General features: G+C 65.5%; 2 protein-coding genes across 2 annotated transcripts; both read left to right on the top strand.

Moving 5' to 3' along the window:
• The first annotated feature begins 222 nt into the window (after positions 1 to 222).
• Positions 223 to 1695, top strand: ZNF593 (zinc finger protein 593). Its single transcript, XM_051637930.1, has 3 exons — positions 223 to 454; positions 988 to 1050; positions 1242 to 1695. Exons 1-3 carry the CDS (start codon positions 258 to 260, stop codon positions 1381 to 1383), a joined length of 402 nt encoding a protein of 133 aa, XP_051493890.1. The 5' UTR covers positions 223 to 257; the 3' UTR covers positions 1384 to 1695.
• Positions 1696 to 4566: 2871 nt separating this feature from the next.
• On the top strand, positions 4567 to 12641 carry CNKSR1 (connector enhancer of kinase suppressor of Ras 1). Its single transcript, XM_051637809.1, has 21 exons — positions 4567 to 4618; positions 5246 to 5403; positions 5890 to 6080; positions 6168 to 6252; positions 6503 to 6544; positions 6663 to 6962; positions 7050 to 7109; positions 7526 to 7594; positions 8069 to 8188; positions 8361 to 8446; positions 8920 to 9011; positions 9230 to 9423; positions 9657 to 9687; positions 9788 to 9960; positions 10047 to 10120; positions 10498 to 10569; positions 10667 to 10740; positions 10901 to 10965; positions 11041 to 11155; positions 11833 to 12014; positions 12108 to 12641. Exons 1-21 carry the CDS (start codon positions 4567 to 4569, stop codon positions 12306 to 12308), a joined length of 2436 nt encoding a protein of 811 aa, XP_051493769.1. The 3' UTR covers positions 12309 to 12641.
• Positions 12642 to 13261: the final 620 nt, after the last annotated feature.

Here is a 13261-nt window from a genome sequence, read left to right as displayed (position 1 = left end):
GGGGCGGGGGGCGAGGGCGGGGGGGGGGGCCCAGGGCAGCGCCGTGGGACGGAGCGGGGGGCGTGGTCTGTGGGCGAGTAGGCGTGGTTATGCAAATGTAGTGTAAGCGTCTGGCTTGGTGGGCGGGGCCTGTCGTGTCGTGGCCGTGGCGACATGGTATTTATGTCTGAAAGTGGGCGTGGTGTCCCCCGCAGTGGGCGGGGCCTGTAGCAGCCCGCGCCTGCGCAGTGCGGGTCCCGTCCCGGCGTGGTCCCGCCATGTCCCCGCGGAACGGCCGCCGCACCGGCGCCCACCGGGCGCACTCGCTGGCCCGGCAGTTAAAGACCAAGCGGCGCCGCCGTGACCTGGACGAGATCCACGGGGACCTGCAGCCCCAGAACGCTGCCCGGTTGCTGCGGCAAGAGCCGGACCCCGACCTGCCGGGCTGCGGCCAGTTCTACTGCCTGCACTGCGCGTGCGTGGGCTGGGGCGGTGGGGGTCCCCGCGCCGGGGCTTGGGAGCTCTGGCGGGGGGGAGCTGGCTAAGGGGAGCTCTAACCCTTGGGGTGGCTTGCCCAGGTTCTCGGGGTTGCCTGGAGCCGGCGGGGAAGGGGGTGTCGTGGTCTCGGGCATCCCTGGCTCCTGGGAGGGGGTTGTCCTGGTGCTGGGGGGTCCATGAGAGAGGGTTGTTCTGGTCCCAGGGAGAGGTCCTTTGCTTCTGGAGGGCTCTAACTCCTTGCAGGAAACTTGTCCGGGTGTTGGGAGGGACCTTGCCCCCTGAGAGGAGCTTGTGCTGGTCCCATCGGGGGTCCCTGGCTCTTGGAGGGGGGCTCACCTTCCCGAGGGGAGCTCTAAATTCTGGGGGGAGCTTGTTCTGGTCTCGGGAGGGGCTCTGGCCCCGGGGGAGCTGGCCCCAAGGGTGTGGGAGGACCTTGGCCCCTCAGTAGGGCTCTCCCAGTCCAGTTCCCATCTCAGGGCCCCCTGACCCCTGGCCTCTTGTCCCCCACAGGCGCTACTTCATAGACCTGACCAGCATGAAGGAACACTTCAGGTCCAAGGTGCACAAGAAAAGGTGAGGAGGGGACTGAGCAGGGTCCTGAGCCGCCCTGTGGACCTGCATCCATCCCCGGGGCAGGGCACAGCCCCCTGCCCCACATCACTGGGGTGAGGAGGGTGGGAGTGCCGGGGCTGGGCTGGGCTGGTTTTGGGGAGCCAGAGTGGAAGGTGAAAGGCTTCAACCCCCCCTCCTTGCCTTCCCCACAGGCTGAAGCAGCTGCGGGAGGCTCCGTACACGCAGGAGGAGGCCGAGCGCGCTGCTGGGATGGGCTCCTACATCCCCCCGAAGAAAGTGGAGGTGCAGACCCAACCCCTGGAGGAGGCTGTTGAGATGGAGGCATCCAGCTGAGCGTGGACTGAGGGGCTGGGCAGCTCCATAAGGGCATCTTTGTCCTCGGTTTTGTGAGAAAAACACGCCCCAGTGCAGCCTGGCAGCAAAGGCACCGCTCCTCCCAGCAGCCCGGAGCACTAATGAGGAGCAGGAGCCAGAGGGACCCTGGCTGCCCTCCCTGCGTGTCCTCCTTTTCAGGGAAAGGGCAAGGTGCTTCTTCCCTGAGCGCTGATGTCACTGTGCACTCATATCTTTGCTTTTTAGAGCAGTTTTAGGCCTCTCTCAGAGGTTGATCTCGGTGAGTCACTCATTAAAATATGTCAACCAACAGGCCAGCGGTGTTGGGAGCTCCCTGAGTGTGACCCAGGCCCTGGCTGGAGGGTGGTGGCCACCCCTTGGGCTGACCTCTGGGTGTTGTGCTCTTTCTGATTGTGCAAAGGGAAATCTTGCCAGCGTTTGTGCCAGCCTGCAGGGATGGCCTCATCCTGCTGCTGCCTGGGCAGGGTGCTGAGGCTGGCAGGGGGTTCCCAGCCTGCTGGTAGCAGATATGGGGCTGCTTTTGGGGGGGATTTCGAGTGAAGCACTTGGGGCTGTAGTGAGCAGCTCATTGTGGGCCTTGAGAGGGGCTGGTGTCCATCCGGCAGTGATACTTTTGGGCTCCTGTCTCCTAAAACACAATGCCTGGGAGTGATTTTGTCTTCATGGCAGGCTGAGGTTGTGTGGGGGGGGTGTGATCAGCCTCCTCCCCACCTCGTGTCCACCAGCCTGATGCTGCTGTGATCCCACTGGTGACACTGCCTCTGCCTGCCGTGCTCTTGGGGGACTTCATGTGGCAATGCCACAACGAGGTCCTGCAGAGGGGTCTTGTGGATGCAGCAAAACCCTCAGGCTGGATGTTCTGCTGAGGTGGGGACATGATGCTGGGCTGGAGCAGAAAGGCAGCGTGACAACAGAGCTGTGCTTGCAGGAAAGCCTTTATTTCCATGCAGCCTGCCTGGATTTGTCCCCCCCCAGCTCTGGGGAGATCAGGGTGACTAAATCTAGTTGTTGGCAGCTCCAACTGCAGCTGTGCGAGGGATCAGTGGGTGTTAGGGGGCTGGGAAGGATGCAGACCCCATCCCAGTGGGATGTGCCTGCCCAGGGGACACAATGCTGACCCCGTTGGCCCCCTCTCCCCCCTCCCTGTTGCTGTGGAGGCTGGTCTGGTCCCAGCCATTCCCTCTGGTCCCAGCCATTCCTGCTGTGTTACTTAACAGCACCCGGCGCTGACCTCCTTTCCGCAGGGCTGGGCTGGCTGTGGCCACAGCGTGGTCCCCGTGGGGACGGGGGTCTGTGTGGCCACCACTCGGGGGCAAGGGGCCCCCCCGGACCCCTTTGCTTAAGTGGGGGGAGATGAAGATGGATGCAGCATCCAGCTCCTCTGTCTGTCCATTCAGCCTCTTGTCGTGGATCCTGGTGTCCCACAGCTGCTCAGTGAGGAGCCTGGAGGTGGCTTCTCTGTTCACCATCCCAGTCCATGAACTGGCTCCCAAAAGCAGGGACAGACAGGGGGGCAGAGGCTTGTGTCCCCCAGCCCCGGGATGCTGCACTTCCCAGGCACAGAGGGAAGGGCTGGACGTGGCGTAGACGAGCTGGAAAGGATCCGTATCCGGCAGCTCCGCTCAGGCGGGGGCCAGCGGGCAGAGGGGGACCCCAAAACCCCCCTGGGGATGTCCCCGTGGCCCTGCCAGCCCCCTCCTCATGGCTCTGGGGGGGCCTTGGCAGGGCCAGCCATCCTCCGGGTGCTGTAGATGGAGAGGCAGAGCCCAGCAGCCGCCAGCAGCAGGGCCAGGGGGGTCAGCAGCCGCCCCCCCGGCTCAGCCCCCCGCCCAGCTGCCAGCTGCATCTGTGGGGGGAGAGAGGAGAGGGGAGAGGGGCGCACTGTGAGACACCCCCCCCCCCAACCCCACAGGGACAGGGGACCTGCAGCTGTGCCCTGCACATCCCCATCCCACCCTGGGATGTGAGGGCGATGGGGGCAGCTTTGTGGCTCCCCCCCAGGATGTCGATGGGTGCTTTTGGGGTGCCCCGTGCAGCGTTTGTGGGGCTCCACCAGCAGCACCTTCGCTGCCAGCCTGGAGCTGGGATTTGGCCGAGCACGGCCCCCGTGGCCAGCAGGCCTGGTGGGCAGCACGGGGGGTCCCTGTTGGGCTCCCCCCCGACCCCGCTCCCCCCCTTACCTGGAGCAGACGGAAATACCCCGGGGTCAAGCGGCGGGGGCGGATGATCATGGCGCGGTGAGGAGCAGCAGGATCGGAGCGGGTGGGTCAGCAGGACTGGACACCCCCCCCCCCCCAACACACACAACCCCAACCTTGGGACCCTCAACCCTGGGGCCGCAGCGAGGGGCTCCGTGCCTTGTCTCCTGCCTGCCGGGCCCCCCGGGAAGGGCGGCACGAACCCGGCGAGCGCCGCGTCGCTGTCAGGAGCGATCAGCACCCGCTGCTCCCCCGAGCGCAAAGGCGAGGCGGGGGGGGGGGATGACGAGGGGTGGGTGGTTGGACAGCGCCAGCCCAGTGCAGGTTTGGGGTGTGGAGAGCTTGAGGGGGGCAGCTTCTCTGCAGGCCAGAGTGCAGGCTGCTCCCCTGCCTCAGTTTCCCCACTTGCGAAGGAAGGAGTGGGAATTGTGCCATTGCGGGGGAGGGTGTGATTCTCCCCCCCCCCCCGCCAATCCGTGAGTGGTGGGGAGGGGGCTGAGAAGGGGCTCCCTCCACCCTCATGCTTTCCTGGGGGTCTGTGTGGCCAAACCTCACACCTACAGGGCACCTCGGGATGGGGGCCGGGAGGGGGACGGGACGACACACCCTTTAGTGTCATGAGTTCTGTTGGGACTCAGCCCTTTATAGCATGCAGTGCCTGGGGACAGTGGGGTGGATGTTGAGGCTGGGGGAGGTGGGGGAACTGAGATTGGGGAGGGGAAAATGAAGCTGAGGAAGGGAAACTTGAGGCAGGGGGGGCTCCCTGGATGGGTGCTGTTTCCCCGGAGGAGGGTTTCGGCAGCCGTGTGTCACCGTCCGGGCGGTGACTCACCGGGGTGTGCCCACGGAAGGCCGTACTGGGCTGTACTGGGCCGTACTGGGCGGTGAGCGGTGCGCCGATGGCTCCGCCCGTCCCTGGCGCAGGTGAGCGGCCGCTCCCGCCGCCGGTTCCGGCCTGGCCGCCATGGAGCCCGTGGGCACCTGGAGCCCGGCACGGGCGGCCGCCTGGCTCCGAGGTGAGACCCCCCCCCCGTCCCCCCGCCTTGACATGGGTGCCCCCCAACCGTGGGGTGACCCCGGGGCTGGCTCTGGGGTGACCCTGTTGCTGGCCCTGGGATAGGGGTCTGGGGTGGGTTGTCACCTGTTTGGGGACATGTGGGTGGCTTGGCAGGGCTGGGGGGGTGGCAGCCCTTTTCCCTGGTAGGGGGGGGTCTGGGTCGGGTTGTCACTGGTTTGGGGACAAGTGGGTGGCTGGGGGAGGTGGCAGGTCCCGGGAGAGGGTTGGTCCCTGCATCCAGCTGGTGGTGGGGTGGGGTGCTGGGTTAGGTTGTCACCAGTTTGGGGACATGTAGGTGGCTTGAGGGGGTGTGTGGGAGGGTGTCAGACCTTTCCCCTTGTCCCCGGGGTGGTGGGTCAGTCCCTGGACTCAGCTGATGCTTGGGGTGGGAGTCTGGCCATCCCCACTGTCTGGGCGGAGACCGGGCAAACTCATTGCATGGAATGAGCCTTCCCAGCAGCCGGGAGTCAAACCCCTCCGAGGTCACGGGGCCAGGGACCAGCAGGGACGTGGGCAGGGGGTGCTGGTTTCCGCCCTCCCCCCCCCGCCCCGGGTGCTGCTGGCTCTAGGGCAGGGCTGTGGGCAGGGCTGGACGCCGAGGTGCAGGGGTACCCCTTCGAGGCGTGGGGGCTGGCGGGGCCCGACCTGCTGGGGCTGTCGGCCGGGGGGCTGGAGGAGCTGGGCGTGTGGCCCCTGGGCCACCAGGAGCTGCTGCTGGAAGCCGTGGAGCAGCTCCGTGCCCTGGTGAGTGCTGGCACCCCTGGGTGCTGCTGGGGTCCCGTGGTCAAGGGGTAGGGTGGGGGTACTCTGGTCTTGGGGGGATTCAGGGGCAACCTGGTCTGGATAGAGGGGGGACATCATAGGGGTACCCTGAGCTGGGTGGAGGGGGATTGTGGCAGCACCCTGGGCTGGGTGGAGATGGGTTTTGGGGGCACCCTGGGCTAGATAGAGGGGGACAGACAAAGGGATGCTGGGCTGGAGGGGAAGGATGTGGGGGTACCCTGGATTGGGTGGAGAGGGGGGCTACAGGGGCTCCCTGAGCTGAATAGAGAGGGGAGACACGGGAGCACCCTGAGCTGTGGGGGGAGTAGGTGGATGGACGTGGGGGGGGGCAGCCTGAACTGAGGGAGGATTCAGGGGCACCCTGGGTTGGGTTGAGAGGGGAATGTGGGGGGAATCCGGAGACCCCCACCACCCTCAAGTCCCCCAGCGTCCCTGTCCCCCCTGCAGGACGCGGGGCTGGGCAGCACCAGCCTGCGGACCCTGACCGAGCGGCTGCGGGAGCTGGCCCTGGGCACCCAGAGCCTGGTGCTGGGGGGGCCACCGGCAGGGGCTGCCCCCCGGCCGCCCCCCCTCACCCTCCTGGCCCGTGTCGTCGACCTGGTGGCGGCTGCCAAGGGGCTCTTCTCCTGGCTGAACAGGTCGGGGCGGGAGCACAGGCATCTATGGGTGCTGGGTGCCCCCCACGCTGGGTGCTGACCTCTCTATCCCTTCATCCCTCCCCCCAGGTACCTCTTTTCCACCCTCAACGACTTTTCGGCCAGCCGGGACATCGTCCTGCTCTGTGCCCAGCTGGCAGAGACCCTGCAGGCGGTGGGTGTCGGGGCTGGGGGCGGTGGGGCAGGCTGCCCTGAGCCCACGGTGATGGGCACGGTGCTGGCGGGGGTGGGAGCCATCCAGCTGCTCTGCTGTCCCTCAAAGCTCTGCCGGCTGGAAGGGGAGGAGCTGGGGTGATGGGGGGGATGTGCTACAGTGGGGGGGGTTCCCCACGGGGCCCGCCCCCCCCCAGCTGAGGGTGCTGAGCCATCCTGTCCTGCTCAGCCCCGCGCCTTGTCCCCCTCAGGACTGCCCTGCAGCTGAGAGGGACGGTCGGATCCTGAGGATTGTAAGTGTGGAGTGAGGAGGGGGCAGGGGCCACGGGGGTGGGGGGGGGGGGAAGGGGCAGTGCTGCGAGGACCCTCCCCCTCAGCCCCCCTCTCTCCCCCCTTTGCTGTTCCCCGCAGTGCCAGCACATTGGGGGCATCTGTGAGAGCATCCTGGGCTGCAGCCCCCCCACGCTGCTGGACTGCAGGGCTGTGCTGGAGCGTGTGGGGCTGGAGCTGCCCCCCGGCCCACGGGGCAGCCCCCCAGTGACCCCCGACACCCCGACGCTGCCTCATGGCCTGTGGGACAGCCCTCCAACATCTCCTGACACACCAACGATGCCCACCAGCCCATGGGGAAACACCTCCAGGTCCCCTGACACCCCACCACTGCCTCCTGAGGCCCCAGGAAGCCCCCCACTGCTCCCCACCACCCCACTGGTGAGTCCCCAGTGCCCCCCCATGCCCCAGGACCTCACAGCCAGCACGCTCTGAACCCCACTCATGCCTCCCTACCAACCCCCCCAGGGCCTCAAGATCACCTCTACCAGCTCCTGCCTACACTTCGTGTCTGCAGCCACCTCGGAGGTGAGTGAGGTACTGCCCTCCAAATCTGTCACCCCCCAGTGCCACCCTCTGCCCACTCACCCCCTTTTAGTGCCTACTGTGGGAAATACTGCTCATCCCTGCTGCAGCCCACCCAGATGGATCCTGTCATCCTCTTGGGGCCCTAATTTGCCCCATCTCCCAGCCCAGAGCTGGGGGTGGCATCCCACAGCTGAGACCCTGCAACTCATCTCATGAGTGAGCACAGCCTGGGTCATGGTGGGAGCCCCTCTCCACACCCCAATCCCCCCAGGGCTGGTGCTGTGCAAGGTCAGGCTGCTGGTTAATGGTTAACCCCTGGGGGAGAGCTCCTGGGGGTGGGTTAGCCAAGCAGGGTGGGTGGGGGGTTGAGCACCAGGGGCTGAGCACCCTGCTCTCCCACCCTGCCTCTGCCCCAGGCCCTGGCTGCCCACGGGGGTCGCATCCTGCCCGGGGATGAGATCGTGCAGGTCAATGAGCAGGTCGTGGTGAGTCGGGGGGGGGTGTCAGGAACCCCCAGCATGGCAGGGGGATGTGGGGTGGGGGGAATCTGTGATGACCTGCAGCTGGGAGGACATGGGGGCTGTGATCTGTAAGGATGCAGGAGCTGGGAAAGGTTTTGGGGACCCTGGAGCCACTGCCAGGGGGATCTGGGGGATGTGGGAGCTGCAGGAGGGTAGGACCTGGGGGCTGCAGGAGCTGGGGAGAATTTGGGGGAGCCAGGGGTGGGGTTGGGGGATGCAGAAGCTGCTGCAGAGTAGGATTTGGGGGATGTAGGAGCTGTGGCTGGGGAAATGTGCAGGACCCAGGAGTCATGGCCAGGGAGACCTGTGGGATGGGGGGATATGGGGGACACTGGTGGTGCAGCAGGGGAGGGTTTTGGGGAAGTTGGAGGGTGCACGGGGTGGGTGGGACAGTGTGGGGCCGGAGTTGTCCCCTGTCTCACCAGGGTGCGTGGGCAGGTGGGTTGGACACGTGTCAATCTGGCAAAGAAGCTGCTGGAGAAGGCGAGCGGGGTGACACTGGTGCTGAAGAAGCTCCCCCTCGACCTGCCCGGCTGGCCCGCCTCTCCCGTGCAGCAGGTGAGTGATCCCAGTTCTCCCAGTATAACCCCAGTGCCACACACTGGACTGTGCTGGGCACCGGGCAAGGATGCTCAGAGCCAAACGTCTCTCACCAAACTGGTGATCCCTAAAGTTCCGGGGGGACCCTGGTGGGGGTGTGGGCTGGCACCCCCTGATGTTCCACCTGCAGCTCCCAGGAGCGTTTTTGGATACTGTGGATCCTCCCGACACCAGGAGCTGTGAGTGTCCGGGGAGCCCCGTGTCCCTGACCTCCAGGTGAGCCCCAGCCCCTGACACCCCCAGCCCGGCTGGTCCGGCAGTGTTTGGGTGCACCCGAAGCCCTTGCCCAGCTGTTTTTTTCTGGAGGGGGGGTGAAAGGTGCTGGCAGCGTGGGCAGCAGCCCGGGAAGCTGCCAAGAGTCTTAAGGAATGAAAGGGGAAAAAAAAAAAGTCGTTGTGTTTGTCATTCATTCACTTGGTAACGTTTTAATGGGGTTGAAACTATATTTAGACATGACCCTTCTCCTCTCCCGGAATGGAAAGGCGTGCGAGGAGCCGGCGGCAGCGCGGGCAGCGGGGCAGGAGCTGCCAGGGACCCGGCGCTGTCACCTCCAGCCCCGCTCCTCCCCGGGCAGGGAGACCTGTGGGTGCCCCGAGAGAGTGAGGGGCCAGACGGAGCCCAAGTGGGGACCCCCGCGGCGGTTGAAGGGGTTTGAGGCTCAGGGTTCCCTTTTTCCCCCCCCCCCCCAGTGCTGCTGCCGACTTGGATTCGGGACCGGACTCGGCGTTGGATCCTGTCACTGACGGAGAGGACGAGAGGGACTTGAGGCTGCCTGGCCCTGGTAGGAGGGGACAGAGGGGGTGTCCGGGGACAGAGGGGGTGTCGAGGGACAGAGGGGGTGTCCGGGGACAGAGGGGGTGTCGAGGGACAGAGGGGGTGTCTGGGGACAGAGGGGGTGTCCGGGGACAGAGGGGGTGTCGAGGGACAGAGGGGGTGTCTGGGGACAGAGGGGTTTCTCCCCCCAGGACAGGAGGCTGCAGCCCCGCTCACTGTTCACAGGTGCTGCAGAGGAGGAGGCAGCGGCGCGGGAGGGGGGCACCCCACTGAGGACCCCGCCAGGCACCCCGGGAACCCCTCTGGGAACCCCAGCGGGCACCCTTGCTGCCGCCAGAGCCTGCACCGCGGAGCTGAGCCCCACGGCAGCCCCTGCAGTGGGGGCTGGGGGTGCAGAGCCCAACTGGCTCCCCAGCGAGGTGAGAGCTGGTGGGACTGGAGCACTGAGCCTGGGGGGGGGGTCACCTGGGGAGACGGCAGGGGGGGGACGTGCGGGACTTACACCAACATGCCTCACTGGGTTCCTCACTGAGCTCACTGCTGCGAGTCGGGGGTCCCTAAGGGGCTGGGGGTGCTGCTGGGGGGTGGGGGGGGCTCAGCTCATCACCCCCCTGCGTCGTCCCTAACTGCTTGTCCCTGTCACCCCATCCAGGGCAGCCCCCAGACGGGACGCAGGCCGAAAGGTGAGCAGGGCCCTGCTGGGCTGGGACCAATGGGGCTCCCAGGCTCTCCCCCCTTCTCCCCCTTCCCTGGTCTTGACCCCCCCCCCACTGTGGCCAGCAGGAGTGGCCACCAGGCTGAGCCGCCGGCGGGTCTCGTGCCGGGACCTGGGCCGGGTGGACTGCGATGGCTGGCTCCTCAGGAAGAAGGACCATGTGGGCTTCATGGCCCAGAAGTGGAAACGCTGCTGGTTCGTGCTGAAGGGCCACACTCTGTACTGGTACCACCACCCCAACGTGAGTGGGGGGGTACACTGGGTGTCCTCCAGCCCCACCTTGGGCAGCCGAGGCAGGGGGTGGACGTGGCTGTGGGTCCCTTGCAGGATGAGAAGGCCGTGGGTCTCATCAACGTGGCCACCTATGACCTGGAGAGCACCAGGGAGCAGAAAAAGAAATAGTGAGTGGGGTCTGTCCCACCGTGGACCTCCCAGATGGTTGAGGAGGGGAGGATGCTGTCCCAAGGGAGTGTGTCCTGCTGGGTACCACCTGCATGTCCCTGTGGTGGTAGTGGGGTCCCCATGGGGCTGGTGGGGTCCCCGCAGTGCTGGTAGGACTGGCTGTGGTGCAACACAGGAGCTTATGCTCTGAGCAAGACATGCATTGTCCTCCTGGTGTCATCTGAGCTGGGGCTGAGGACTGGAGCATCTCTGATGCCAGGGAAAAGCCCCAACCTCTGGACTGGGTCAGGATGGGGAATCTGTGATTCTGGGGGCTGGATGGGGGGCTCGGGGCTGGCTTTGTTGCTGCCCCAGCACCAACACTTGTCTCCTCCAGCGTGTTCCAGCTCTCCCACCAGAGGTACAAGCCCTTTGTCTTCGCTGCAGAAACCCTGGCTGATCTGAGCATGTGAGTAACTCACTGGCTGGTGACAGCCCCTGCTGGCGCCACCACCCGGGGCTGGCTGTGACCCTCTTGTCTGTCTGTCCATCCTTTCTGTCCCCAGGTGGGTCAGTCACCTGGTAACAGCCAAAACAAAGTACACACTGGCCAACCAGTCGGTCCCTGACAGGGAGGAAGGTAAGAGCCCCTCCCGGGGTGACAGATGGGGGTCGGATCCCCCACGGGAGATGGGGGTCCTGGTGGGGTGTCTGGGAGGCTGCTCAGCCCTGGGGGGAGGGCTGGGGGGGAAGCCTGGGGCCTTCCCTCTGCTCCCACCGTCCTCTCCCCATGGCTCCAGACTGTTACAGTGAGACAGAAGCTGAGGACCCAGATGATGAGTCCCCCAGGCACGGATGTGACTCGGTGAGTGGCCCCAGGGGACATCCCAAGGAGGGGACAAAGGATCCTTATCTCACCTCCCACCCATCTCTCCTCCAGCCAAAGAGGAGGTTTCCAAACACCCCGGAGAAAGCCCAGCCCTTCCCAGCCAGCAGTGAGCCCAGCAGCTTGGCCAGCAGCCCCCAGGGCAGCCCCCGGCCCTGCTCACCCATGGGTAGGTGACATCTGTCACCCTGTCACCTTGCATGTACCCTGTAATGGCAGTTAGGACCACCATTTTTGCATGGAGAAAGCCCAGAGGAGCCACAGAGATGATGGGAGGGCTGGAGCAGCTCTGCTCTGGAGACAGGCTGGGAGAGTTGGGGTGTTCAGCCTGGAGAAGAGAAGGCTCCAGGGAGACCTTAGAGCACCTTCCAGTGCCTGAAGGGGCTCCAGGAAAGCTGGGGAGGGACTTGGGACAAGGGCAGGGAGGGAGAGGACAAGGGGGATGGATTAAAACTGGCAGAGGGGAGATGGAGGTTGGACATGAGGAGGAAATTCTTGGGTGTGAGGGTGGTGAGAGCCTGGCCCAGGTTGCCCAGGGAAGCTGTGGCTGCCCCATCCCTGGCAGTGTTGAAGGGCAGGTTGGATGGGGCTTGGAGCAGCCTGGGCTGGTGGGAGGTGTCCCTGCCCATGCAGGGGGTTGGGACTGGATGATCTTTAAGGTCCCTTCCAACCCAAACCATCCCATGATTCTGTGTATGTCCTGGGGGACCAGGCTGGGTAACTCCACCTGGGTTGTGTTTGAGCATCCTTGCAGCGGACACCACGCCGCGCCTCGGGATGCTCTCGGGGCAGCGGCTCGTGGGGCTGTCCTCCCTGTTAGGATGCCCAACCCTTTTCCTGGCGCAGACCCCTCCGGGGAGGATCTGGAGTGCCTGATGCAGTGCCTGAAGCAGGGCGGGGTGTCCCTGCTGGGCCGGCAGCGGTTCCTGACGCAGGAGCAGTGCCGCAGCTCCTTCATCCGCCGCAACAACAACCCGCACATCAACGAGAAGGTGCACGCCGTGCGGGCCCTGCAGAGCACGCTCAAGGTGGGACTGTGCCCCAAAACCTAATCCCCCCCCCCACCCCTTTCTTCTTCCTCACGGGCAGCCACCCCAAAACGTGCCCTTCCTCTTCGGCAGGCGAAGCTGGTGGAGCTGCAGGCCCTGGAGCAGCTTCTCGGCGACACCGCGCTCACCTCGGAGAAGTTCAGGCGCTGGAAGGAAGAGCACCAGGAGCTGTACCAGGAGCTGAGGGAGTGGTGGGCACGGCAGGAGGGGCAGGACCCTGAAAGGGGGCTTGGGAACGAGCACAGTCCCCCCCAAGAGGCAGCCGAACCCTGACACCCCCCGGGACTTCTCTGGCATGAACTCGTTGCAGATAAAAATGCCGGGAGCAAAGTGGGGGATCAGCCCAGGCTGGGGGATGCATGGGGGGATTAAGGACATGTCTGAGGGCTCAGCCCCCGGAGTGGACAGGAGTTTTGGCTTCTCCTGCAATCCCCCCTCCTCGGGGCAGGATGTTGCAGTGACAGTCTTGCTTTTTTTTCCCCAAGGATGTTTTGCCTGGGCTGCCCGTTGACAACGGGGTGGTTTTCCTGGAGGAATGTGCCCCTGCTGGGCACACTGGAGCAGCCCGGGGGCTCTTCTGCTGTAAATAAAACTGTCTCGACAAGGGCTGACGGTGCCAGGGGGTTTTTCTGGCTCTGGCATGTGCCCATGTGGCACTACCCTCAAGGGGTTGTGGCATCTTTCTGTGTCCTGCCCTCCTCTCCATGGGCTGTGCCAGCCCAGCTTGGGAGGTCATGGCACCTACGTCTGGGGTGGGGGTAGAAGGAGGGTGAAAAAGCAGGGATGATGTCCTGGGGAGGGCTGGGGTCCCCTGGGGGCATCGAGGAGCTCTCCAGGGGAGCGCGGGGCAGGAGGGGGAAGGCGATGGGGTCAGCCGGGAAACGGGGGGAGGGTCCTGCCCCTCCCCGTGGACTGGCCCCTTACAGAAGTGCTACGGCCGGGCACGGGGACGCTCTCTGTTCGGCTGCAGAGGCTAAAACCCGCGTCAGGACTAAAGGACAGGCAAGAAGGCATCGCCACGAAGCTGCTTTTAGGTGAGAAGTGACTGAGGGTGACGATGGGAACAGCCCCAGCTCTTGCATCCGGTAACGGCCCGACCTGGGCTGACGGGGGGAAGCTCAGGAAGCGGTGAGAATCTGCGGGGATAACGGTGGGGCCTTCTGGTCCCGATTGGGGGCCGGGCCGGGCCGGGCCGGGTCCCGCCGCCCTCCCGCGCCCGCTCCCGC

Source organism: Apus apus, chromosome 21 (genome assembly GCF_020740795.1).
Source record: "Apus apus isolate bApuApu2 chromosome 21, bApuApu2.pri.cur, whole genome shotgun sequence".
Classification (NCBI taxonomy): domain Eukaryota; kingdom Metazoa; phylum Chordata; class Aves; order Apodiformes; family Apodidae; genus Apus; species Apus apus.
This window is presented reverse-complemented; position numbering and strand designations above follow the sequence as displayed.